The sequence below is a fragment of the Calonectris borealis genome, chromosome 1, assembly GCF_964195595.1.
Source record: "Calonectris borealis chromosome 1, bCalBor7.hap1.2, whole genome shotgun sequence".
NCBI lineage: Eukaryota > Metazoa > Chordata > Aves > Procellariiformes > Procellariidae > Calonectris > Calonectris borealis.
Window position 1 is genome coordinate 206,382,111 of NC_134312.1, and position 27,367 is coordinate 206,409,477.

The 27,367-nt window shown below is 47.1% G+C and overlaps 1 protein-coding gene across 1 annotated transcript in view; it reads right to left on the reverse strand.

Moving 5' to 3' along the window:
- The window catches only part of CNTN5 (contactin 5), a 742,128-nt gene that overhangs the window by 256,127 nt on the left and 458,634 nt on the right, over positions 1-27,367 (reverse strand). Inside the window, exon 5 of the mRNA XM_075140101.1 lies at positions 3,532-3,655. Coding sequence (XP_074996202.1) covers positions 3,532-3,655 — 124 coding nt within the window. The remainder of the gene's footprint in view (positions 1-3,531; positions 3,656-27,367) is intronic.

The window sequence follows — 27,367 nt, forward strand, 5'->3', positions numbered from 1 at the left end:
TGTAGGATTCACTACATTTTTAAAGAGATTCATACATAGCAGAGCTAAAAAGAAGAGGAACTTTTCATCTTGAACAATTTATTAATGTTTAAGATTTTGAATGAAATCATAATGAAAGTTAACTTTTACATATATGTATATTCATATATATATATAAGTGAAATGAAAATGCAAAAATTAATTGATCCAGAAATGCTGGGAGATTTAGAAAAGGAAAAAGTCAAAATTACATATTTTGGTATTTCCAAATGGGAACTGACACAAAATTCAGTTTGCTTTAATTAGCTTTCTTCACTTAGTTTCATTTTCAGTTAAATTCAATGCAAAAATATGTTTTTGTAATGCTACCCCAAAACTTTGGATCTTGATGGCTGCCTGCCTGTATATCTTGGGGTCCATCCTGAATGATTGTATTCCCCTCATATAATCCAAGCACATTAGAGGAAAAGCAACACTGAATTGTGTGACATGTTTTGCTCTAGGTACCCTGACTGATCTGGGAGGACAGAAACCCAAATATAATACTTAAAAGGTAACGAGCTGATAGGGAAAATCAGCTACATTTTTTCTTGCAGACAAGTCACAGATAACGTTTCAAAATATTCTAATTTGGCTTAAGCAGACAGAAAGTAATTTTAAAAAATTTTTTTCAACTGCCTTTTCTATCAGTAAATGATACTGACAAAAAATTTCTAACCAGCTTATATGTGCCCTAAGTAAAATAGGAAACACAGTGTTTCACAAGCAGTGAAAGAGGCGTAGTGAAGTGGCATCTCAGGGAATTCTATGCCTGCCTTTAACTCAGTAACACCTGTGAGATCCCGCAGGAAGCTTGTGAATGTCTGTATTTCTTATCGAAGGTGTCTTAGTTATGTTCTTCATTGTATGGGTCCTGACTTGTGACACTAGTTTCTGCGAATCAGAAACGCTGAGCAAATGGAATCAGTTTATCTCAGGGAGTTATTCCCTAAATCAATGCATCTAGATACCTTAATGACCAGAACTCAAGAAATTAAAAATTGTTATTTCAGGGTAGAGCTTGAACAAGGGAGAAAAAGCTCTTTGCAAGGAAGAAGAAAATCTGAAATGATGTGAGCATTCTCCATTCTGTTAAAATGAAGTAATGTCCTAGCAAAAAAGAGAATTTGTAAACAGGTTATAAACACCGTGTCATAAATTATACAGACTACGGAAATGAATTAAAATGGCAGAGACAACTTAATTTTGGAATTTTTGAGTGCTTTAAATGTTCTTTTAATGTAGCTTTTAAAAAAAAAAAAAAAAGTTGTTCTGTGGTTTGATTTTGGCTGAAAATAATTCTTAGCAGCATGGGTCTCACAGCCCATGTAAATAAAGATCTCTATTGTCCAGTACTTGTAAATAATAGGACAGGGTCTCTGGTGATATGGAAATATCCCTTTTCCTCACTATTTCATATGCAAAGGTTGGGCAGTGACATACAACAAACCTTTGCCTATCATCTATAGCCTTTTTTAAGGCTAAATTCCCTCTGCACCTGCCCTGGAGAACAATATATTCCTCACAAAGTAATTTGTATCTTTTTTCCCTTCTCCTGAATGGTAGTGTGTATTGCATATGCTGTACAGACAAGTGGCAGCAACAGAAGGAGGAGAAGTTAAACTGTGCTGTTAGAATTAGGCCTTTCGGGTCAAAGCTTTCATTGCATGAACAGCAGTCAGGAAAGTTTGTTTACAAGGCTACTGACACCTATTAAGCTCTGGAGAACTGAAGGAATGGATATCACAAAATCATAAACCAGCCCAGGTTGGAAGGGACCTTGAAAGATCATTTGGTCCAATCTTTCATGGGAGAGGGAGCCCTGATGAGATTATCTAGCACCTTATTCAATTGCATCTTGAAAACCTCCAGTGATGGGGACTCTGCCACACCCCTGAGGAGGTTGTTCCAGTGAATGATTGTTCTCACAGTGAAAAATTTCTTTCTTATATTGAGATAAAAACTCTCTTGTATGAAACCTCTCTTGTTGCCCCTTGCCTTCTCCATGTGGCTCCTTGTGAAGAAAGAGCCTCTATCCTCTTTGTAGCCACCCTTTAAGGTATGCTGACAGTCTGTATTTGTTGACTGCATACCACTGGGAAAATGCAAAAAACGGTTGGACCAAGAAAGAAAGGAGATGACAGGTTCTCCAAAGAAAAAATCTCCACAAGAATAATGAGGTTGTCTGGGAAGGCTGAACATAGGATTCCCCTCTTTTGGTGGGAATTTGTGCCTTTTCCCCATGGTCACATGCTATGTTTAATGGACTGATAGCACTTTAACAGTGTGTGGAACTAATACACATATTTTTTTATCAACAAAGCAACAAATATTTAATAGAAATTACACAAGGAATATCAATAAGGAAGAATGCAACATAGCTTTCATCCCACACGGTGAGGAGTTCATGCAATTCCAGTTTGAAGAATTTCTGGCCACTCATTCCTAATCCTATGTTAAATGTTTTAGTTATGCCTGTGCTGTTTGGGAAGGTTGTGCCATGCATCAGATCCATTTAATGGCCCACATCTGTTGCGAAGAGGCAGATTTAGTGCTGCTGTGATGGAGGTATCTAAAGATGGTACTGCCTCTGAATTTCTTCCAGCCGTAGAAATGCAAGTTTTGTGATTCAAATAAGTCTAAGGACAATTCATCCAGAATGCTAAAGAATCCATAAGTGAAATAAGTGTAACAGGTAAAAAATAAAATGCAGAATTGATGATTGTCACCTATGACAAAACACAAGGATAAGAGTCCTTATGTTCCCTTTGTAAGTGAAGAATGACTCTATGACAAAAGATAAAGGGTATATGGGAAAAATAATCAACCATATGTTCCCCTAGCCTTTCTACATCACTTGTAATTTGTATAAAATATGAGCAAAGTCAGATAAAGCAAATGGATAACATACTGTTCCCACTTGTAAGTGGGTACCATTAACAAACTGAACTCTCAGACTCACAGGTGTGTCATAACAGATCTGTATAGTAGGTATCTGTGGCATAATAGTCTGTATGGAAAAATAGGCAACAGACAATTGCAAGGTTGCAAAGGAATAAAATGATGGACTTGTGAGTGAAAAGACACCAGATTTGGCTCAGCCATGTATTGCATAGCCATGTCCTTTAATGTATCTGTTCTTTACTGCTTTCCCTACAAAATGGGACTGTATTTCACAGCTTTATAGATGTTTAGAAAAAAAATCAATTAAAGATTTTGATCTTGTCACCTGTTACAGACACAAGTCAAAAAACTGGACAAAAGGAGTCCCTCCACATGGATAGATATGATACACAGAGAACATAATTTGAAACTTCACATATCGTTTTGCCTTTATTCACTACCACTTATGCGTCTTGTTTATTCACAATCATAAAAAGCATTCAAACACAAAAGCCATTTGTGTCACAGAGCTGTTTCTGTTTTGTTGTTCTCCAAAGCACACTGACTCTCAGAGTGGGATTGCAGTGGCTAATATTCTGAAAACTAAAAAAAAATTTCTAAAACAGGTACCTGTATGTGGGAGTAGGATTTCCACGAGCTTGACAATTCAGAGATACTTTCTTCTCCTCAGAATCAGTTGGAAAAATCACATCATCTGGCTCTTGAACAAACACCGGCCCATAATCAACACTTTCTGTGGAAATAGAAGTGCTATAGTTTAGGAAGTCTGAAAAAATGTAAGTGTATTATAGATTTATAAAGTGAGATTAAATTACACAAAATTATGTTTGTTTTCCAGAGGTTCATATCACATTAATTCAGATGTTATATTAACAAGCAATAGTTGAAAAAAAAAAGATAAGGAAGAAATACTACTAAGTTAACAATAAAATATATAGTATGATTTAAATGTTCATCATGCCTTAAAATGGCTTTCTCATCAGACATATTTTGGCCTGCAGTCTAAAGAGCAGCTCGAGAGAATTAAGCCAGCAAGAGGCGTTAACTCTGCTTATAGAGAGCAAGGTAAACAAAAATTTTCCTGCTGCTTGCAGCAACTTATCTCACAAAGAACTAAGACAGAGTTTTCCCCTTTATGTCAAGGAGTTGCTAAGAAAAATCACTTGTAAAATTAATGGCAGCAACCGGTGGCTACTATTAAATAATATATAGCAAAATCTGACATTTCATTTTCCTCCACTGACTTCTCTAATTTTGGTATGTATCTGTATCTTCATATGAATTTAGATTTCTGAACAAGAAAAGCCAAATAGATCCATAGATACATCCGTGACTCCAATTCATTCATATTGTGAAGAGGGAAGTGTAACCTTTAGAAAAGTAAAAGGTTCCTGATCACGTAGGTCTGAATAACTAAAATGCTTACTGTGCACTAGAAGACTGTGGAATTTTAATCAACTCAGACTTGCTCCAAACTCTTGAATGATTTAGTCCCATAATACCCTTCCAATTTAGAGTACTAGCCTAATGATTTGGGTGAGGGGAGATAGTTCCAATGTCCTATTACTTGTAAAGAAACATATGGGAGCAGGGTTTTCTCTGTCAGTTTTATCATTTCATATGTTCATGTCATAAAAGTCCTCCAACTGGAACTGAGGACAGCATGACACCTTAAGCAGTTTACAAGCTCCTGATATATTTGTCATATCAATACCAGCTTGAAGTAAGAAAGGTGCACCTGAAGACTTTGGGTTTAGGTCATTGACTTATAAAAATTATTTACTGCATTGTTCTACCAAGTCCACACAACTTCAACCACAGTTTTGGGAACTGTAATCTTTTTCATTACTGCTAATAGTTTCAGAAAGTTTGGGTGGACAGGAAAAGGCGCATGGGACTACGAGTCTTGGCACAGAGAAGAAAGTCTTGAAGTCTGAAAAAGGATGGGAAACATGGGAGACATAGGTCATAGTATGCTAGTTCTGAGATGCAAATTTCCATGTCCTTAAATTCTGTGACATTCTGGGTTTCTCAATTCTATTGTTATCATATGTTGAAAAGACCACATGAAAACCCATTATGCTATTCAACCTTCCTTTTTAGTGACTATACAATTATTACACACTTAGTTTTTTGTCTTTTTACACTGTTATTCAAATGCAGATTTTGAAAATACCTTTATTTTCAGGTATGTATGCTTCTACTGAAATAGATTCAGATAATTACCCTGTCACTTTGTAAAGGCAACAAATAAGAGCAGTAGCAATTACTGGTTTCTGTTTTGCATCATTTTCAAGTTTATTAGTCCTTTTTGTAGGACTGTGTAAAGGAGTGTGGATTGCTGTTCTGCATATTTACATTACCTCCATGCTTAGGTACATTACTTCAGTTGAGTGTATTGGCAGAAATATATTTTCTGGGACAGATATCTGCATTATTTAAAAAAACCCAACCACAATAAGTGATTTCCAATATGTGCTTGTATTATTGAAGTTAAAATAACTCCAGTACTAAGTTTTGAGCACTACAGCTGAGGCTGCCACAGGGGCAATGAAATCAGCTGACAAAACTTATTTTAAGAACGGAAAATGTGGGTACAAAAACATTGTATGGATTGTTTCTTATAATTTGGTTACCTGCTTTTTACATTGTACAAGAGAAAATACTAATGAATGTAGGCGTAAATAATCAGAGATCTCATCAAGCTAGAATCTAGAAAAAACAAGAATTAATTACTGAATGCAAAACTAAATCATGGGTTTAGATTTAGGTGTTATTCCATATAGATTAGTAGGTATATGAATAGGGAGTATATTAATGAAGATTAATGATTTTATCTTCTCCCTAAGAGTGACTCTGTAGATAAAACATAATATCACAGTCTAGGATTGCTGGAAAGAAAATAAAAAGATGCAATGCTAGGTAGGTACTGGTGTCACTAGCACTAGAAAGGAGTTCTTTCTACCTGTACTGTTTGCAACAGTAATACTGAAATATTGTGTTGCACTTTCCTTTTGGAAAAATAGCCTGAACTCTTTAGGTAGAGGCTGGTATTCTTAATGATAGTGGCTAAATGGATACTTGTGCTATGTGGAATAGGAAGAACAGGGTTTACTTCTGCCTGTGGTGAAGACAAAGGTAAAAGAGAAAGTTCAGTGCATGCAAGTCATGTTCCTAAAAGATGAAAAGAGGTAGTTAGCTGCTTATCTGCATTTCAGATGGAGTGTGGAGTACTGGCAGAGATTATTTGGAGACTCAGAAGCAAAATAATAATGAATGAGAATGTTCATCAGCTGATAGCTAAATTGACTAAATGAATTCTTCGTTAGATCATCTGGACTTCAACGGAATAATTGGAGAAAAAGGTCTATTCTGAAGAGACCAAAGCACTTGCTGAAAAGACAAGACTATATGTTTATAAATTATTAGGCTTAATAAAGGGGTGATTAAATAAAATGCACTGGGGTGTAATATGTGATATGCTAGAAATCATAACAGCTCACCTAATGATACTACCTTCATTTAAACTCCAGTGACAGACTTGAAACTGAAGATCTTAAGTGTTCTATGCCTCATAGAATCATAGAATCATTAAGGTTGGAAAAGACCTCTAAGATCATCGAGTCCAACCGTCAACCCAACACTACCATACCCACTACACCATGTCCCTAAGCACCTCATCTACACGTCTTTTAAATACTTCCAGGGATGGTGACTCAACCACTTCCCTGGGCAGCCTGTTCCAAGGCCTGACCACTCTCTTAGTAAAGAAATTTCTCCTAATATCCAATCTAAACCTCCCTTGGCGCAACTTGAGGCCATTTCCTCTTGTCCTATCGCTGGTTACTTGGGAGAAGAGACCAACACCCACCTCACTACAACCTCCTTTCAGGTAGTTGTAGAGCGCGATGAGGTCTCCCGTCAGCCTCCTCTGCTCCAGGCTAAACAGCTCCAGTTCCCTCAACCACTCCTCATAAGACTTGTGCTCCAGGCCCTTCACCAGCTTCCTTGCCCTTCTCTGGACACGCTCCAGCACCTCCATGTCCTTCTTGTAGTGAGGGGCCCAAAACTGAACACAGGATTCGAGGTGTGGCCTCACCAGTGCCGAGTACAGGGGCACGATCACCTCCCTGCTCCTGCTGGCCACACTATTTCTGATACAGGCCAGGATGCAATTGGCCTTCTTGGCCACCTGGGCATGCTGCTGGCTCACATTCAGCCGGCTGTCAACCAGCACCCCCAGGTCCTTTTCCTCCGGACAGCCTTCCAGCCTGTAGCGTTGCCTGGGGTTGTTGAGGCCGAAGTGCAGGACCCGGCACTTGGCCTTGTTGAACCTCATACAATTGGCCTCAGCCCATCGATCCAGCCTGTCCAGGTCCCTCTGCAGAGCTTTCCTTCCCCCGAGTCTCCTCTCTTTATTTCAAAAGCAATGAAGGAAATGCACTGCAGGGGCAAATATTTCATATAAATATTTAAAAAATAATATTTTAAAACTATTTTTTCAAATGAAAACACAGGCTGGCTTATAATTAAAGGGAAAACTTTTAATTTTCTTACACATAAAGCTAATAAAAGCTCAAATAAAATGAAGTCTTGCGAAGGTTTCAGTAGTTTATCAGTGATGGGCACATAGTTTAGCTAGCACTTAACATCCTGTTAGAGGTAATGGAAAGACCTGGACTCTTCGAAAATTGACCTGGAATACCACTAGAAGCTTACTGTATTCTCTCTTCTATGTAGGGACTTTAAAGCTACATTGAAACTGTGGGACTTAAGAACATTTCCCAGAAGCAAGCACACACTATGCTAATGTTGCTGTTTCATGTGGGATGAGACTCAAGGATACAGACCTCATTTGCCTTCCCCTAATGCATATAATGGAGGTAAAGCCAGGTTGCGAGAGATGCAGAGAGTCATAGTGTGGGGCTGCAGATCTGCAAGACTAGTCAGTCATGGAGCCGGGACTGACGAGTAAATAGGACTGAATGGTGACTCCACAGTCTGAAATCACTGAAACTGAGCAATGTGACAGCGGGCTCTCCGTGTCTGCCACTTTCCCCATGGGCCTGAGTTATGAGTTTTGTCCATCCCACTGCGTTTGAACAAGGCTGAGGAGCGACAGCCCTTTTTCCCCAGGCAGCCGAGGGCTGGGCCTTCCCTCAGCTCTGGAACCCCTGGTGATGTGGTGGCCGTGTCACAGCGGGCAGAACGTTGGTGGTGGCCCTGTCACAGGGGGTTGCTGGCACGGCCGCCCGGGATGGCTAGAGGAAGGGCTGCGCGGTGAGCCGGCCCAGACTGGAGACGAGCAGGCGGGTGAGCGAGGGCTGAGGCGAGAGGGCGGGGAGGAGGGCAGGGAGGAGAGGGCAGGGCTGCTGGGCCCGGGCAGGGAGGCAGGGCTTGCCCGTGGCGCGACAGATGGCGGCTGCTCCTCCTTTGTCTTCCAGAGCCGGAGGCTCACACGAGGACAGGACCAGACCATGGCGCTCTCCCCTCCTCGGCCACACAGCCAGAGGGATTTGCTCTCTTCTACAAGGACGCTGACACCAAGTTAAGGCATCAAGAGTCTCGCAGAGCCCTGGGCAGGGGTTGCCCACGGTGAGCCAGGGTGGCTGCTCCCTTGGTTTTTATCCTGCCTTTTGCAGCCACCGGCCCAGACAGGGACAGGACCAGACCCTGGCGCACTCCCCTCCTCGGCCATAGAGACAGAGAGATTCGCTCCCTTCTCCAAGGACACCAAGTTAAGGCATCAAGAGTGTGGCACAGCCCTGGGCACGGGTTGCCCTTGGTAAGCCAAGGTGGCTGCTCCCTTTGTTATCCTGCCTTTTGCAGCTACAGGCCCAGACAGGGACAGGACCAGACCATGGCGCACTCCCCTCCTCGGCCACACAGCCAGAGAGATTCGCTTCCTTCTCCAAGGACACTAAGTTAAGGCATCATTAGTTTGGCACAGCCCTGGGCAGGGGTTACCCATGGTGAGCCAGGGTGGCTGCTCCCTTTGTTTGTTATCCTGCCTTTTGCAGCCGCCGGCCCACACAGAAACAGGACCAGACCATGGCGCACTCCCTTCCTCGGCCACACAGCCAGAGAGATTCGCTACCTTCTCCAAGGACGCTGACACCAAGTTAAGGCATCAAGAGTCTCGCAGAGCTCTGGGCACGGGTTGCCCGTGGGAAGCCAAGGTGGCTGCTCCCTTTGTTATCCTGCCTTTTGCAGCTACAGGCCCAGACAGGGACAGGACCAGACCATGGCGCACTCCCCTCCTTGGCCACACAGCCAGAGAGATTTGCTCCCGTCTACAAGGACACCAAGTTAAGGCATCAAGAGTCTCGCAGAGCCCTGGGCACGGGTTGCCCGTGGGAAGCCAAGGTGGCTGCTCCCTTTGTTTGTTATCCTGCCTTTTGCAGCTACAGGCCCAGACAGAGACAGGACCAGACCATGGCGCACTCCCGGCCCCTCTCTCCGCAGCCACGCGGACCGAGATTTCTGCTGCAGCTTTCGACAAAGCCATTGACCTCCAGACAAGCAAGCACACACAGCCCCAGTCTGCACCGCGCCATGGTCCCACAGGCAGCTGGAGGCTCCCCACAGCCGTGGACAAGGGGAGCTCCGCGCCACCCGCCCTCTCCCTCTGAAACTCACCTTGAAATACAATTTTCTGGTTCATGAACCATTGACTGGTTCTTCTGCTTTGTGTGGTCTTTTGGGGGAAACCTCCTGGGCCTCTTCCTTATTGTCCTATTGCGCTATGTGCTCACCATGGTGGAAGCAACCACCGGATGGTTGGAAACATATCCCATGCCCCATGCCACCGCCCAGAACACCATCCTGGGCCTTGAAAAGCAAGTCTTATGGTGACATGGCACCCCAGAAAGAGTTGAATCAGACAACGGGACTCATTTCCGAAACACCCTCATAGACACCTGGGCCAAAGAGCATGGCATTGAGGGCGTATATCACATCCCCTACCATGCACCAGCCTCTGGGAAAATCGAACGATACAACGGACTGCTAAAGACTGCGCTGAGAACAATGGGTGGTGGGACATTCAAGCATTGGGATACACATTTAGCAAAAGCCACCCGGTTAGTCAACACCAGGGGATCTCTCAATCGAGCAGGCCCTGCCCGATCAAAACTTCTGCGTACTGTAGATGAAGTCCCTGTCGTGCACATAAAAAATATGCTGGGGAAGACAGTCTGGGTTACTCCTGCCTCGGGCAAGGGAAAACCCATTCGTGGGATTGCTTTTGCTCAAGGACCTGGGTGCACTTGGTGGGTAATACGAAAGGATGGGGAACTCCAATGTGTACCTCAAGGGGATTTGATTTTGGGTGAAAATAGCCAATCAACTGAACTGTATGATGTTAATTGTTATATGATATTGTATATCATCATTTCTATGGTTGCTATCAATGGTATTGCAGTAAAAATCACCCGGATGAGTGAAGAATGAACTCCGATGAAACCGAGCAAAGTGCAACGATGATAGAACCGGACGAGCGCAGCGATAATGGAATCGGAACTGGCTTCAGGATGCAACAATGCAACACCACACACCACCTCTCCCGCCTTGAAAGACTGTTATGAGAGATGGAGCCCAAAGTCATGGACTAAATGAACTCAGTGGACATTTGAGAGGGATGGCCCGTAGACTAAGGGAATGATATCTGTGTGTATATATATCAAAAGACAAGAAAGGTGGTGGTGATTAACTGGAATGTATGAGAAAATGTGAGACCCAGGCATGATGTAGATGGTATAGAATAAGGGGTGGATACTGTCCTGGCTTCGGCTGGGATAGAGTTAAATTTCTTCCCAGTGCTGTGTTTTGGATTTAGTATGAGGAGAATGTTGATAACACACTGATGGTTTTAGTTGTTGCTAAGTACCCTGCTAGTCAAGGATTCACTGCATGCTCTGCCAAGTGCACAAGAGGCTGGCAGGGAGCATAGTCGCAACAGCTGGCCCAGCTGCCAACGGGGTATTCCATACCATGTGTCGTCATGCCCAGTATATGAATGGTAGGCATTCCAGGAAGTGGATCGCTGGTTTTGTTTTTTTTTTCTCTGGGGCATTGTTCGGTGGGTGGTGAGCAATGGCATTGTGCATCACTCGTTTTATACATTCTATCATTATTATTATTATTATTATTATTATTATTATTATTACATTATTATTTCCCCTCCCTTTTCTGTTCTATTAAACTGTCTTTATCTCAACCCACAAGTTTTTCTCACACTTACCCTTCTCTCCCCGTCCCACTGGGGGCGGGGGGAGTGAGCGAGCGGCTGTGTGGTGTTTGGCTGCCTGCCGGCTTAAACCACGACACTGAGCAATGTGAATAGTCACACTAAATTTATATAATTAATCCATTTTCCTAGAACAAATTTAAAAAAACCAACTGTGTATGTGCATGGCACTCGTAATACAGAGATTTCTAACATTGCGGGATAAAAGTTTGCACTTTCAGGAAAATGTTTAATAGAATTTTGGCTGTCTTTTACCATCTTACCAACTTATCAGCTGTTATTTTAAGTAACAACTACTTATTAGCAGTTCTCAACATTTTCATATCAAAGGAACCATAATCTTAATTTGTAATTTAAAGCATTCATTTCCGTGGTAAATGACTTGTTGATATCCAGCATTCAGATAAATGGCTTCAAATTTCTCCTGGAAATTCTCTAATCACCAGACTGCTTCACAATTTTCAATTTGTCAAAATTGATTCTTGACTAACACCATGTCTTCTTCACCCTTTATTCTCTCGGAAGCAGACATGCCCGCTGAGAGAATAACGTGCAGACTAGAACCTGAAGTGCTTGGAGAAAACATGGATCTAATGATCAGGATGGGATTTAACCAGCCTTCTGAGGAATATGTCATTCTCATCTACCACTGCTTTTAGGGACTGGAGATTTTAAGGAGGTGGCAAAGAAGTTCAACAGTTGAAAAGCAGACATGGGTTAAAAGTTCACTTTTCAACAACTTTGGTGTCCTTGCCAACCTTGGTGCATGACTTGATTCAGCGATTCCAAGCTCTATCTTTGTTAATAATAGCAGCGAATGCTTAGGAGAGCTTGACGTCATTCTGTTTGAGGATTCCCAGTCCAAAGTGGGTGACCACATGAATTCCACCTCATTACAACTGGGAATTTCTTAACTTCTCTTTTCAGAGTATTGCGTCCCTTATTAAACACGTATTTAGTCACCATCAAAAATCTAGATGCAATTTCTTCAGCGTACAGCATAACTGCACATTGATTAATATTTACAGAGATTGTTCATGTGTCCTTTTACAAACTAGACTGGAGGACTGCTCAATTACGCTCAAGAAAGCCAACACCAGGATGAATAACCTCTGGTTATTAGTCCCAGGCCCAATCAACTGCATTAGTCTGCGCTTTCTGATGAGAGTCTTCCTTGAAGAATGAAACTCTGGGTCTTACCACAGTTGGGTCATGAGCAGTTGTAGCAGTATGTTCTTTGAGACCTTACGCTAGTCTCACGAGTAACCAAGGTGAGGGTTACATTTTTAGATGACACTAGATGTGGATGATTGCCGAGGAAAAAGAGAAAAAAAGGGCCGGCTTGTTAAATCCACTTGAGCAGCTTTACACATATGAACTACTCTACAGAAGCAAATAGGCTTATGTATGTGTTCAAATTTTTACAGGATTAGAAACACTAACCATTTGAGAACCATATAGCAGAAGAGTTCACAAGCTAAAATGACCACTCGCCCCCTATATCTACAGTACATACACTCCAAGCAGCGTTACTGCAGTACATTACCTACTGGGGCAGGTCCACCTTGGCCGCCTGCCAGGCGCCCACCAGCCGCTCACTCACTCCCCCAGGGGAGAAAATAGGATGAAAAAGCTCCTGGGTCGAGATAAAGACAGGGAGGTCCCTTACAAGTTACTGTCATGGGCAAAACAGGCTCAACTTGGGAGAACTTATTTCCAGTTAAAATAGACTCGGGTAGTGAGAAACAAAGACAAAAATTAAAGCAACACCTTCCCCCCACCCCACCACCTTTTTCCAGGCTCAACCTCCTCCCCCCTGACTCCTCCCGGCCATAGAGCTGATGTGTGTGACACAGGATCTACGGGAGGTCTCTGAAGTGGCTTCTTGGGATCAGGCCAGACACCCCAGGGTGTCTGAAATGCACTGGAGACCTAACTTCAAGCACAAGAATTAATCTGTACAGGGTGTTCAGTTCCTAACAACAGATAAATACCCAGTGCCATTTGGGAGGGCGGGGGGTGCCTGAGACCCCCAGGCAGAGCAGACCGGGACACCAGACCAGGACGGTGCTTCGCACCAGCCCTGCCCTGTCCTGGTGGAGCGGCTACGGCCGGGTGAGGCTCCTCGCAGCACCTGCAGTGACGCCGCGGAGCCTGTTTCCAGACACCTGAACCCTGCTCTCTGCAGCCAGGTGGGAGCTGGCTGTCCATGCACGGACCCGGCGGACTTCTGGGTGTTACACCCGGGATTAAAATAAGCACTGAGTGCATTTTCCCCAGGTCCCGTGTCCTATCTGCCAGTTTCATGTATATCCATAGGATGTTGGGCTGTGAGACAGCCCAAGTGGCGCTAGGTCAGTATGGTAAACACCTGAATTGCTCCCCGGTGTTTAGACACCACATTTATTTGTCTGCGCCCTCATGCTGAGCTCCACCTCGCTCTGCCCCAGCCCTGGCAGCAAGGAGGAGGCGCAGGGGAGGTGGGGTGGGGCAGGATGGTGAGGGACTGTAAGGTGACCGCAGACTCAGGTCAAGAGGCTGTCCCCACACAGACAGCGGTGACAGCGGGCTCTCCGTGTCTGCCACTTTCCCCATGGGCCTGAGTTATGAGTTTTGTCCATCCCACTGCGTTTGAACAAGGCTGAGGAGCGACAGCCCTTTTTCCCCAGGCAGCCGAGGGCTGGGCCTTCCCTCAGCTCTGGAACCCCTGGTGATGTGGTGGCCGTGTCACAGCGGGCAGAACGTTGGTGGTGGCCCTGTCACAGGGGGTTGCTGGCACGGCCGCCCGGGACGGCTAGAGGAAGGGCTGCGCGGTGAGCCGGCCCAGACTGGAGGCGAGCAGGCGGGTGAGCGAGGGCTGAGGCGAGAGGGCGGGGAGGAGGGCAGGGAGGAGAGGGCAGGGCTGCTGGGCCCGGGCAGGGAGGCAGGGCTTGCCCGTGGCGCGACAGATGGCGGCTGCTCCTCCTTTGTCTTCCAGAGCCGGAGGCTCACACGAGGACAGGACCAGACCATGGCGCTCTCCCCTCCTCGGCCACACAGCCAGAGGGATTTGCTCTCTTCTACAAGGACGCTGACACCAAGTTAAGGCATCAAGAGTCTCGCAGAGCCCTGGGCAGGGGTTGCCCGTGGGAAGCCAAGGTGGCTGCTCCCTTTGTTATCCTGCCTTTTGCAGCTACAGGCCCAGACAGGGACAGGACCAGACCATGGCGCACTCCCCTCCTTGGCCACACAGCCAGAGAGATTTGCTCCCGTCTACAAGGACACCAAGTTAAGGCATCAAGAGTCTCGCAGAGCCCTGGGCACGGGTTGCCCGTGGGAAGCCAAGGTGGCTGCTCCCTTTGTTTGTTATCCTGCCTTTTGCAGCTACAGGCCCAGACAGAGACAGGACCAGACCATGGCGCACTCCCGGCCCCTCTCTCCGCAGCCACGCGGACCGAGATTTCTGCTGCAGCTTTCGACAAAGCCATTGACCTCCAGACAAGCAAGCACACACAGCCCCAGTCTGCACCGCGCCATGGTCCCACAGGCAGATGGAGGCTCCCCACAGCCGTGGACAAGGGGAGCTCCGCGCCACCCGCCCTCTCCCTCTGAAACTCACCTTGAAATACAATTTTCTGGTTCATGAACCATTGACTGGTTCTTCTGCTTTGTGTGGTCTTTTGGGGGAAACCTCCTGGGCCTCTTCCTTATTGTCCTATTGCGCTATGTGCTCACCATGGTGGAAGCAACCACCGGATGGTTGGAAACATATCCCATGCCCCATGCCACCGCCCAGAACACCATCCTGGGCCTTGAAAAGCAAGTCTTATGGTGACGTGGCACCCCAGAAAGAGTTGAATCAGACAACGGGACTCATTTCCGAAACACCCTCATAGACACCTGGGCCAAAGAGCATGGCATTGAGGGCGTATATCACATCCCCTACCATGCACCAGCCTCTGGGAAAATCGAACGATACAACGGACTGCTAAAGACTGCGCTGAGAACAATGGGTGGTGGGACATTCAAGCATTGGGATACACATTTAGCAAAAGCCACCCGGTTAGTCAACACCAGGGGATCTCTCAATCGAGCAGGCCCTGCCCGATCAAAACTTCTGCGTACTGTAGATGAAGTCCCTGTCGTGCACATAAAAAATATGCTGGGGAAGACAGTCTGGGTTACTCCTGCCTCGGGCAAGGGAAAACCCATTCGTGGGATTGCTTTTGCTCAAGGACCTGGGTGCACTTGGTGGGTAATACGAAAGGATGGGGAACTCCAATGTGTACCTCAAGGGGATTTGATTTTGGGTGAAAATAGCCAATCAACTGAACTGTATGATGTTAATTGTTATATGATATTGTATATCATCATTTCTATGGTTGCTATCAATGGTATTGCAGTAAAAATCACCCGGATGAGTGAAGAATGAACTCCGATGAAACCGAGCAAAGTGCAACGATGATAGAACCGGACGAGCGCAGCGATAATGGAATCGGAACTGGCTTCAGGATGCAACAATGCAACACCACACACCACCTCTCCCGCCTTGAAAGACTGTTATGAGAGATGGAGCCCAAAGTCATGGACTAAATGAACTCAGTGGACATTTGAGAGGGATGGCCCGTAGACTAAGGGAATGATATCTGTGTGTATATATATCAAAAGACAAGAAAGGTGGTGGTGATTAACTGGAATGTATGAGAAAATGTGAGACCCAGGCATGATGTAGATGGTATAGAATAAGGGGTGGATACTGTCCTGGCTTCGGCTGGGATAGAGTTAAATTTCTTCCCAGTGCTGTGTTTTGGATTTAGTATGAGGAGAATGTTGATAACACACTGATGGTTTTAGTTGTTGCTAAGTACCCTGCTAGTCAAGGATTCACTGCATGCTCTGCCAAGTGCACAAGAGGCTGGCAGGGAGCATAGTCGCAACAGCTGGCCCAGCTGCCAACGGGGTATTCCATACCATGTGTCGTCATGCCCAGTATATGAATGGTAGGCATTCCAGGAAGTGGATCGCTGGTTTTGTTTTTTTTTTCTCTGGGGCATTGTTCGGTGGGTGGTGAGCAATGGCATTGTGCATCACTCGTTTTATACATTCTATCATTATTATTATTATTATTATTATTATTATTATTATTATTACATTATTATTTCCCCTCCCTTTTCTGTTCTATTAAACTGTCTTTATCTCAACCCACAAGTTTTTCTCACACTTACCCTTCTCTCCCCGTCCCACTGGGGGCGGGGGGAGTGAGCGAGCGGCTGTGTGGTGTTTGGCTGCCTGCCGGCTTAAACCACGACACTGAGCAATGTGAATAGTCACACTAAATTTATATAATTAATCCATTTTCCTAGAACAAATTTAAAAAAACCAACTGTGTATGTGCATGGCACTCGTAATACAGAGATTTCTAACATTGCGGGATAAAAGTTTGCACTTTCAGGAAAATGTTTAATAGAATTTTGGCTGTCTTTTACCATCTTACCAACTTATCAGCTGTTATTTTAAGTAACAACTACTTATTAGCAGTTCTCAACATTTTCATATCAAAGGAACCATAATCTTAATTTGTAATTTAAAGCATTCATTTCCGTGGTAAATGACTCGTTGATATCCAGCATTCAGATAAATGGCTTCAAATTTCTCCTGGAAATTCTCTAATCACCAGACTGCTTCACAATTTTCAATTTGTCAAAATTGATTCTTGACTAACACCATGTCTTCTTCACCCTTTATTCTCTCGGAAGCAGACATGCCCGCTGAGAGAATAACGTGCAGACTAGAACCTGAAGTGCTTGGAGAAAACATGGATCTAATGATCAGGATGGGATTTAACCAGCCTTCTGAGGAATATGTCATTCTCATCTACCACTGCTTTTAGGGACTGGAGATTTTAAGGAGGTGGCAAAGAAGTTCAACAGTTGAAAAGCAGACATGGGTTAAAAGTTCACTTTTCAACAACTTTGGTGTCCTTGCCAACCTTGGTGCATGACTTGATTCAGCGATTCCAAGCTCTATCTTTGTTAATAATAGCAGCGAATGCTTAGGAGAGCTTGACGTCATTCTGTTTGAGGATTCCCAGTCCAAAGTGGGTGACCACATGAATTCCACCTCATTACAACTGGGAATTTCTTAACTTCTCTTTTCAGAGTATTGCGTCCCTTATTAAACACGTATTTAGTCACCATCAAAAATCTAGATGCAATTTCTTCAGCGTACAGCATAACTGCACATTGATTAATATTTACAGAGATTGTTCATGTGTCCTTTTACAAACTAGACTGGAGGACTGCTCAATTACGCTCAAGAAAGCCAACACCAGGATGAATAACCTCTGGTTATTAGTCCCAGGCCCAATCAACTGCATTAGTCTGCGCTTTCTGATGAGAGTCTTCCTTGAAGAATGAAACTCTGGGTCTTACCACAGTTGGGTCATGAGCAGTTGTAGCAGTATGTTCTTTGAGACCTTACGCTAGTCTCACGAGTAACCAAGGTGAGGGTTACATTTTTAGATGACACTAGATGTGGATGATTGCCGAGGAAAAAGAGAAAAAAAGGGCCGGCTTGTTAAATCCACTTGAGCAGCTTTACACATATGAACTACTCTACAGAAGCAAATAGGCTTATGTATGTGTTCAAATTTTTACAGGATTAGAAACACTAACCATTTGAGAACCATATAGCAGAAGAGTTCACAAGCTAAAATGACCACTCGCCCCCTATATCTACAGTACATACACTCCAAGCAGCGTTACTGCAGTACATTACCTACTGGGGCAGGTCCACCTTGGCCGCCTGCCAGGCGCCCACCAGCCGCTCACTCACTCCCCCAGGGGAGAAAATAGGATGAAAAAGCTCCTGGGTCGAGATAAAGACAGGGAGGTCCCTTACAAGTTACTGTCATGGGCAAAACAGGCTCAACTTGGGAGAACTTATTTCCAGTTAAAATAGACTCGGGTAGTGAGAAACAAAGACAAAAATTAAAGCAACACCTTCCCCCCACCCCACCACCTTTTTCCAGGCTCAACCTCCTCCCCCCTGACTCCTCCCGGCCATAGAGCTGATGTGTGTGACACAGGATCTACGGGAGGTCTCTGAAGTGGCTTCTTGGGATCAGGCCAGACACCCCAGGGTGTCTGAAATGCACTGGAGACCTAACTTCAAGCACAAGAATTAATCTGTACAGGGTGTTCAGTTCCTAACAACAGATAAATACCCAGTGCCATTTGGGAGTGCGGGGGGTGCCTGAGACCCCCAGGCAGAGCAGACCGGGACACCAGACCAGGACGGTGCTTCGCACCAGCCCTGCCCTGTCCTGGTGGAGCGGCTACGGCCGGGTGAGGCTCCTCGCAGCACCTGCAGTGACGCCGCGGAGCCTGTTTCCAGACACCTGAACCCTGCTCTCTGCAGCCAGGTGGGAGCTGGCTGTCCATGCACGGACCCGGCGGACTTCTGGGTGTTACACCCGGGATTAAAATAAGCACTGAGTGCATTTTCCCCAGGTCCCGTGTCCTATCTGCCAGTTTCATGTATATCCATAGGATGTTGGGCTGTGAGACAGCCCAAGTGGCGCTAGGTCAGTATGGTAAACACCTGAATTGCTCCCCGGTGTTTAGACACCACATTTATTTGTCTGCGCCCTCATGCTGAGCTCCACCTCGCTCTGCCCCAGCCCTGGCAGCAAGGAGGAGGCGCAGGGGAGGTGGGGTGGGGCAGGATGGTGAGGGACTGTAAGGTGACCGCAGACTCAGGTCAAGAGGCTGTCCCCACACAGACAGCGGTGACAGCGGGCTCTCCGTGTCTGCCACTTTCCCCATGGGCCTGAGTTATGAGTTTTGTCCATCCCACTGCGTTTGAACAAGGCTGAGGAGCGACAGCCCTTTTTCCCCAGGCAGCCGAGGGCTGGGCCTTCCCTCAGCTCTGGAACCCCTGGTGATGTGGTGGCCGTGTCACAGCGGGCAGAACGTTGGTGGTGGCCCTGTCACAGGGGGTTGCTGGCACGGCCGCCCGGGACGGCTAGAGGAAGGGCTGCGCGGTGAGCCGGCCCAGACTGGAGGCGAGCAGGCGGGTGAGCGAGGGCTGAGGCGAGAGGGCGGGGAGGAGGGCAGGGAGGAGAGGGCAGGGCTGCTGGGCCCGGGCAGGGAGGCAGGGCTTGCCCGTGGCGCGACAGATGGCGGCTGCTCCTCCTTTGTCTTCCAGAGCCGGAGGCTCACACGAGGACAGGACCAGACCATGGCGCTCTCCCCTCCTCGGCCACACAGCCAGAGGGATTTGCTCTCTTCTACAAGGACGCTGACACCAAGTTAAGGCATCAAGAGTCTCGCAGAGCCCTGGGCAGGGGTTGCCCACGGTGAGCCAGGGTGGCTGCTCCCTTGGTTTTTATCCTGCCTTTTGCAGCCACCGGCCCAGACAGGGACAGGACCAGACCCTGGCGCACTCCCCTCCTCGGCCATAGAGACAGAGAGATTCGCTCCCTTCTCCAAGGACACCAAGTTAAGGCATCAAGAGTGTGGCACAGCCCTGGGCACGGGTTGCCCTTGGTAAGCCAAGGTGGCTGCTCCCTTTGTTATCCTGCCTTTTGCAGCTACAGGCCCAGACAGGGACAGGACCAGACCATGGCGCACTCCCCTCCTCGGCCACACAGCCAGAGAGATTCGCTTCCTTCTCCAAGGACACTAAGTTAAGGCATCATTAGTTTGGCACAGCCCTGGGCAGGGGTTACCCATGGTGAGCCAGGGTGGCTGCTCCCTTTGTTATCCTGCCTTTTGCAGCCGCCGGCCCACACAGAGACAGGACCAGACCATGGCGCACTCCCTTCCTCGGCCACAAAGCCAGAGAGATTCGCTACCTTCTCCAAGGACGCTGACACCAAGTTAAGGCATCAAGAGTCTCGCAGAGCTCTGGGCACGGGTTGCCCGTGGGAAGCCAAGGTGGCTGCTCCCTTTGTTATCCTGCCTTTTGCAGCTACAGGCCCAGACAGGGACAGGACCAGACCATGGCGCACTCCCCTCCTTGGCCACACAGCCAGAGAGATTTGCTCCCGTCTACAAGGACACCAAGTTAAGGCATCAAGAGTCTCGCAGAGCCCTGGGCACGGGTTGCCCGTGGGAAGCCAAGGTGGCTGCTCCCTTTGTTTGTTATCCTGCCTTTTGCAGCTACAGGCCCAGACAGAGACAGGACCAGACCATGGCGCACTCCCGGCCCCTCTCTCCGCAGCCACGCGGACCGAGATTTCTGCTGCAGCTTTCGACAAAGCCATTGACCTCCAGACAAGCAAGCACACACAGCCCCAGTCTGCACCGCGCCATGGTCCCACAGGCAGCTGGAGGCTCCCCACAGCCGTGGACAAGGGGAGCTCCGCGCCACCCGCCCTCTCCCTCTGAAACTCACCTTGAAATACAATTTTCTGGTTCATGAACCATTGACTGGTTCTTCTGCTTTGTGTGGTCTTTTGGGGGAAACCTCCTGGGCCTCTTCCTTATTGTCCTATTGCGCTATGTGCTCACCATGGTGGAAGCAACCACCGGATGGTTGGAAACATATCCCATGCCCCATGCCACCGCCCAGAACACCATCCTGGGCCTTGAAAAGCAAGTCTTATGGTGACGTGGCACCCCAGAAAGAGTTGAATCAGACAACGGGACTCATTTCCGAAACACCCTCATAGACACCTGGGCCAAAGAGCATGGCATTGAGGGCGTATATCACATCCCCTACCATGCACCAGCCTCTGGGAAAATCGAACGATACAACGGACTGCTAAAGACTGCGCTGAGAACAATGGGTGGTGGGACATTCAAGCATTGGGATACACATTTAGCAAAAGCCACCCGGTTAGTCAACACCAGGGGATCTCTCAATCGAGCAGGCCCTGCCCGATCAAAACTTCTGCGTACTGTAGATGAAGTCCCTGTCGTGCACATAAAAAATATGCTGGGGAAGACAGTCTGGGTTACTCCTGCCTCGGGCAAGGGAAAACCCATTCGTGGGATTGCTTTTGCTCAAGGACCTGGGTGCACTTGGTGGGTAATACGAAAGGATGGGGAACTCCAATGTGTACCTCAAGGGGATTTGATTTTGGGTGAAAATAGCCAATCAACTGAACTGTATGATGTTAATTGTTATATGATATTGTATATCATCATTTCTATGGTTGCTATCAATGGTATTGCAGTAAAAATCACCCGGATGAGTGAAGAATGAACTCCGATGAAACCGAGCAAAGTGCAACGATGATAGAACCGGACGAGCGCAGCGATAATGGAATCGGAACTGGCTTCAGGATGCAACAATGCAACACCACACACCACCTCTCCCGCCTTGAAAGACTGTTATGAGAGATGGAGCCCAAAGTCATGGACTAAATGAACTCAGTGGACATTTGAGAGGGATGGCCCGTAGACTAAGGGAATGATATCTGTGTGTATATATATCAAAAGACAAGAAAGGTGGTGGTGATTAACTGGAATGTATGAGAAAATGTGAGACCCAGGCATGATGTAGATGGTATAGAATAAGGGGTGGATACTGTCTTGGCTTCGGCTGGGATAGAGTTAAATTTCTTCCCAGTGCTGTGTTTTGGATTTAGTATGAGGAGAATGTTGATAACACACTGATGGTTTTAGTTATTGCTAAGTACCCTGCTAGTCAAGGATTCACTGCATGCTCTGCCAAGTGCACAAGAGGCTGGCAGGGAGCATAGTCGCAACAGCTGGCCCAGCTGCCAACGGGGTATTCCATACCATGTGTCGTCATGCCCAGTATATGAATGGTAGGCATTCCAGGAAGTGGATCGCTGGTTTTTTTTTTTTTTCTCTGGGGCATTGTTCGGTGGGTGGTGAGCAATGGCATTGTGCATCACTCGTTTTATACATTCTATCATTATTATTATTATTATTATTATTATTATTATTATTATTATTATTATTATTATTACATTATTATTTCCCCTCCCTTTTCTGTTCTATTAAACTGTCTTTATCTCAACCCACAAGTTTTTCTCACACTTACCCTTCTCTCCCCGTCCCACTGGGGGCGGGGGGAGTGAGCGAGCGGCTGTGTGGTGTTTGGCTGCCTGCCGGCTTAAACCACGACACTGAGCAATGTGAATAGTCACACTAAATTTATATAATTAATCCATTTTCCTAGAACAAATTTAAAAAAACCAACTGTGTATGTGCATGGCACTCGTAATACAGAGATTTCTAACATTGCGGGATAAAAGTTTGCACTTTCAGGAAAATGTTTAATAGAATTTTGGCTGTCTTTTACCATCTTACCAACTTATCAGCTGTTATTTTAAGTAACAACTACTTATTAGCAGTTCTCAACATTTTCATATCAAAGGAACCATAATCTTAATTTGTAATTTAAAGCATTCATTTCCGTGGTAAATGACTTGTTGATATCCAGCATTCAGATAAATGGCTTCAAATTTCTCCTGGAAATTCTCTAATCACCAGACTGCTTCACAATTTTCAATTTGTCAGAATTGATTCTTGACTAACACCATGTCTTCTTCACCCTTTATTCTCTCGGAAGCAGACATGCCCGCTGAGAGAATAACGTGCAGACTAGAACCTGAAGTGCTTGGAGAAAACATGGATCTAATGATCAGGATGGGATTTAACCAGCCTTCTGAGGAATATGTCATTCTCATCTACCACTGCTTTTAGGGACTGGAGATTTTAAGGAGGTGGCAAAGAAGTTCAACAGTTGAAAAGCAGACATGGGTTAAAAGTTCACTTTTCAACAACTTTGGTGTCCTTGCCAACCTTGGTGCATGACTTGATTCAGCGATTCCAAGCTCTATCTTTGTTAATAATAGCAGCGAATGCTTAGGAGAGCTTGACGTCATTCTGTTTGAGGATTCCCAGTCCAAAGTGGGTGACCACATGAATTCCACCTCATTACAACTGGGAATTTCTTAACTTCTCTTTTCAGAGTATTGCGTCCCTTATTAAACACGTATTTAGTCACCATCAAAAATCTAGATGCAATTTCTTCAGCGTACAGCATAACTGCACATTGATTAATATTTACAGAGATTGTTCATGTGTCCTTTTACAAACTAGACTGGAGGACTGCTCAATTACGCTCAAGAAAGCCAACACCAGGATGAATAACCTCTGGTTATTAGTCCCAGGCCCAATCAACTGCATTAGTCTGCGCTTTCTGATGAGAGTCTTCCTTGAAGAATGAAACTCTGGGTCTTACCACAGTTGGGTCATGAGCAGTTGTAGCAGTATGTTCTTTGAGACCTTACGCTAGTCTCACGAGTAACCAAGGTGAGGGTTACATTTTTAGATGACACTAGATGTGGATGATTGCCGAGGAAAAAGAGAAAAAAAGGGCCGGCTTGTTAAATCCACTTGAGCAGCTTTACACATATGAACTACTCTACAGAAGCAAATAGGCTTATGTATGTGTTCAAATTTTTACAGGATTAGAAACACTAACCATTTGAGAACCATATAGCAGAAGAGTTCACAAGCTAAAATGACCACTCGCCCCCTATATCTACAGTACATACACTCCAAGCAGCGTTACTGCAGTACATTACCTACTGGGGCAGGTCCACCTTGGCCGCCTGCCAGGCGCCCACCAGCCGCTCACTCACTCCCCCAGGGGAGAAAATAGGATGAAAAAGCTCCTGGGTCGAGATAAAGACAGGGAGGTCCCTTACAAGTTACTGTCATGGGCAAAACAGGCTCAACTTGGGAGAACTTATTTCCAGTTAAAATAGACTCGGGTAGTGAGAAACAAAGACAAAAATTAAAGCAACACCTTCCCCCCACCCCACCACCTTTTTCCAGGCTCAACCTCCTCCCCCCTGACTCCTCCCGGCCATAGAGCTGATGTGTGTGACACAGGATCTACGGGAGGTCTCTGAAGTGGCTTCTTGGGATCAGGCCAGACACCCCAGGGTGTCTGAAATGCACTGGAGACCTAACTTCAAGCACAAGAATTAATCTGTACAGGGTGTTCAGTTCCTAACAACAGATAAATACCCAGTGCCATTTGGGAGTGCGGGGGGTGCCTGAGACCCCCAGGCAGAGCAGACCGGGACACCAGACCAGGACGGTGCTTCGCACCAGCCCTGCCCTGTCCTGGTGGAGCGGCTACGGCCGGGTGAGGCTCCTCGCAGCACCTGCAGTGACGCTGCGGAGCCTGTTTCCAGACACCTGAACCCTGCTCTCTGCAGCCAGGTGGGAGCTGGCTGTCCATGCACGGACCCGGCGGACTTCTGGGTGTTACACCCGGGATTAAAATAAGCACTGAGTGCATTTTCCCCAGGTCCCGTGTCCTATCTGCCAGTTTCATGTATATCCATAGGATGTTGGGCTGTGAGACAGCCCAAGTGGCGCTAGGTCAGTATGGTAAACACCTGAATTGCTCCCCGGTGTTTAGACACCACATTTATTTGTCTGCGCCCTCATGCTGAGCTCCACCTCGCTCTGCCCCAGCCCTGGCAGCAAGGAGGAGGCGCAGGGGAGGTGGGGTGGGGCAGGATGGTGAGGGACTGTAAGGTGACCGCAGACTCAGGTCAAGAGGCTGTCCCCACACAGACAGCGGTGACAGCGGGCTCTCCGTGTCTGCCACTTTCCCCATGGGCCTGAGTTATGAGTTTTGTCCATCCCACTGCGTTTGAACAAGGCTGAGGAGCGACAGCCCTTTTTCCCCAGGCAGCCGAGGGCTGGGCCTTCCCTCAGCTCTGGAACCCCTGGTGATGTGGTGGCCGTGTCACAGCGGGCAGAACGTTGGTGGTGGCCCTGTCACAGGGGGTTGCTGGCACGGCCGCCCGGGACGGCTAGAGGAAGGGCTGCGCGGTGAGCCGGCCCAGACTGGAGGCGAGCAGGCGGGTGAGCGAGGGCTGAGGCGAGAGGGCGGGGAGGAGGGCAGGGAGGAGAGGGCAGGGCTGCTGGGCCCGGGCAGGGAGGCAGGGCTTGCCCGTGGCGCGACAGATGGCGGCTGCTCCTCCTTTGTCTTCCAGAGCCGGAGGCTCACACGAGGACAGGACCAGACCATGGCGCTCTCCCCTCCTCGGCCACACAGCCAGAGGGATTTGCTCTCTTCTACAAGGACGCTGACACCAAGTTAAGGCATCAAGAGTCTCGCAGAGCCCTGGGCAGGGGTTGCCCACGGTGAGCCAGGGTGGCTGCTCCCTTGGTTTTTATCCTGCCTTTTGCAGCCACCGGCCCAGACAGGGACAGGACCAGACCCTGGCGCGCTCCCCTCCTCGGCCATAGAGACAGAGAGATTCGCTCCCTTCTCCAAGGACACCAAGTTAAGGCATCAAGAGTGTGGCACAGCCCTGGGCACAGGTTGCCCTTGGTAAGCCAAGGTGGCTGCTCCCTTTGTTATCCTGCCTTTTGCAGCTACAGGCCCAGACAGGGACAGGACCTGACCATGGCGCACTCCCCTCCTCGGCCACACAGCCAGAGAGATTCGCTTCCTTCTCCAAGGACACTAAGTTAAGGCATCATTAGTTTGGCACAGCCCTGGGCAGGGGTTACCCATGGTGAGCCAGGGTGGCTGCTCCCTTTGTTTGTTATCCTGCCTTTTGCAGCTACAGGCCCAGACAGAGACAGGACCAGACCATGGCGCACTCCCGGCCCCTCTCTCCGCAGCCACGCGGACCGAGATTTCTGCTGCAGCTTTCGACAAAGCCATTGACCTCCAGACAAGCAAGCACACACAGCCCCAGTCTGCACCGCGCCATGGTCCCACAGGCAGCTGGAGGCTCCCCACAGCCGTGGACAAGGGGAGCTCCGCGCCACCCGCCCTCTCCCTCTGAAACTCACCTTGAAATACAATTTTCTGGTTCATGAACCATTGACTGGTTCTTCTGCTTTGTGTGGTCTTTTGGGGGAAACCTCCTGGGCCTCTTCCTTATTGTCCTATTGCGCTATGTGCTCACCATGGTGGAAGCAACCACCGGATGGTTGGAAACATATCCCATGCCCCATGCCACTGCCCAGAACACCATCCTGGGCCTTGAAAAGCAAGTCTTATGGTGACGTGGCACCCCAGAAAGAGTTGAATCAGACAACGGGACTCATTTCCGAAACACCCTCATAGACACCTGGGCCAAAGAGCATGGCATTGAGGGCGTATATCACATCCCCTACCATGCACCAGCCTCTGGGAAAATCGAACGATACAACGGACTGCTAAAGACTGCGCTGAGAACAATGGGTGGTGGGACATTCAAGCATTGGGATACACATTTAGCAAAAGCCACCCGGTTAGTCAACACCAGGGGATCTCTCAATCGAGCAGGCCCTGCCCGATCAAAACTTCTGCGTACTGTAGATGAAGTCCCTGTCGTGCACATAAAAAATATGCTGGGGAAGACAGTCTGGGTTACTCCTGCCTCGGGCAAGGGAAAACCCATTCGTGGGATTGCTTTTGCTCAAGGACCTGGGTGCACTTGGTGGGTAATACGAAAGGACGGGGAAGTCCAATGTGTACCTCAAGGGGATTTGATTTTGGGTGAAAATAGCCAATCAACTGAACTGTATGATGTTAATTGTTATATGATATTGTATATCATCATTTCTATGGTTGCTATCAATGGTATTGCAGTAAAAATCACCCGGATTAGTGAAGAATGAACTCCGATGAAACTGAGCAAAGTGCAACGATGATAGAACCGGACGAGCGCAGCGATAATGGAATCGGAACTGGCTTCAGGATGCAACAATGCAACACCACACACCACCTCTCCCGCCTTGAAAGACTGTTATGAGAGATGGAGCCCAAAGTCATGGACTAAATGAACTCAGTGGACATTTGAGAGGGATGGCCCGTAGACTAAGGGAATGATATCTGTGTGTATATATATCAAAAGACAAGAAAGGTGGTGGTGATTAACTGGAATGTATGAGAAAATGTGAGACCCAGGCATGATGTAGATGGTATAGAATAAGGGGTGGATACTGTCCTGGCTTCGGCTGGGATAGAGTTAAATTTCTTCCCAGTGCTGTGTTTTGGATTTAGTATGAGGAGAATGTTGATAACACACTGATGGTTTTAGTTGTTGCTAAGTACCCTGCTAGTCAAGGATTCACTGCATGCTCTGCCAAGTGCACAAGAGGCTGGCAGGGAGCATAGTCGCAACAGCTGGCCCAGCTGCCAACGGGGTATTCCATACCATGTGTCGTCATGCCCAGTATATGAATGGTAGGCATTCCAGGAAGTGGATCG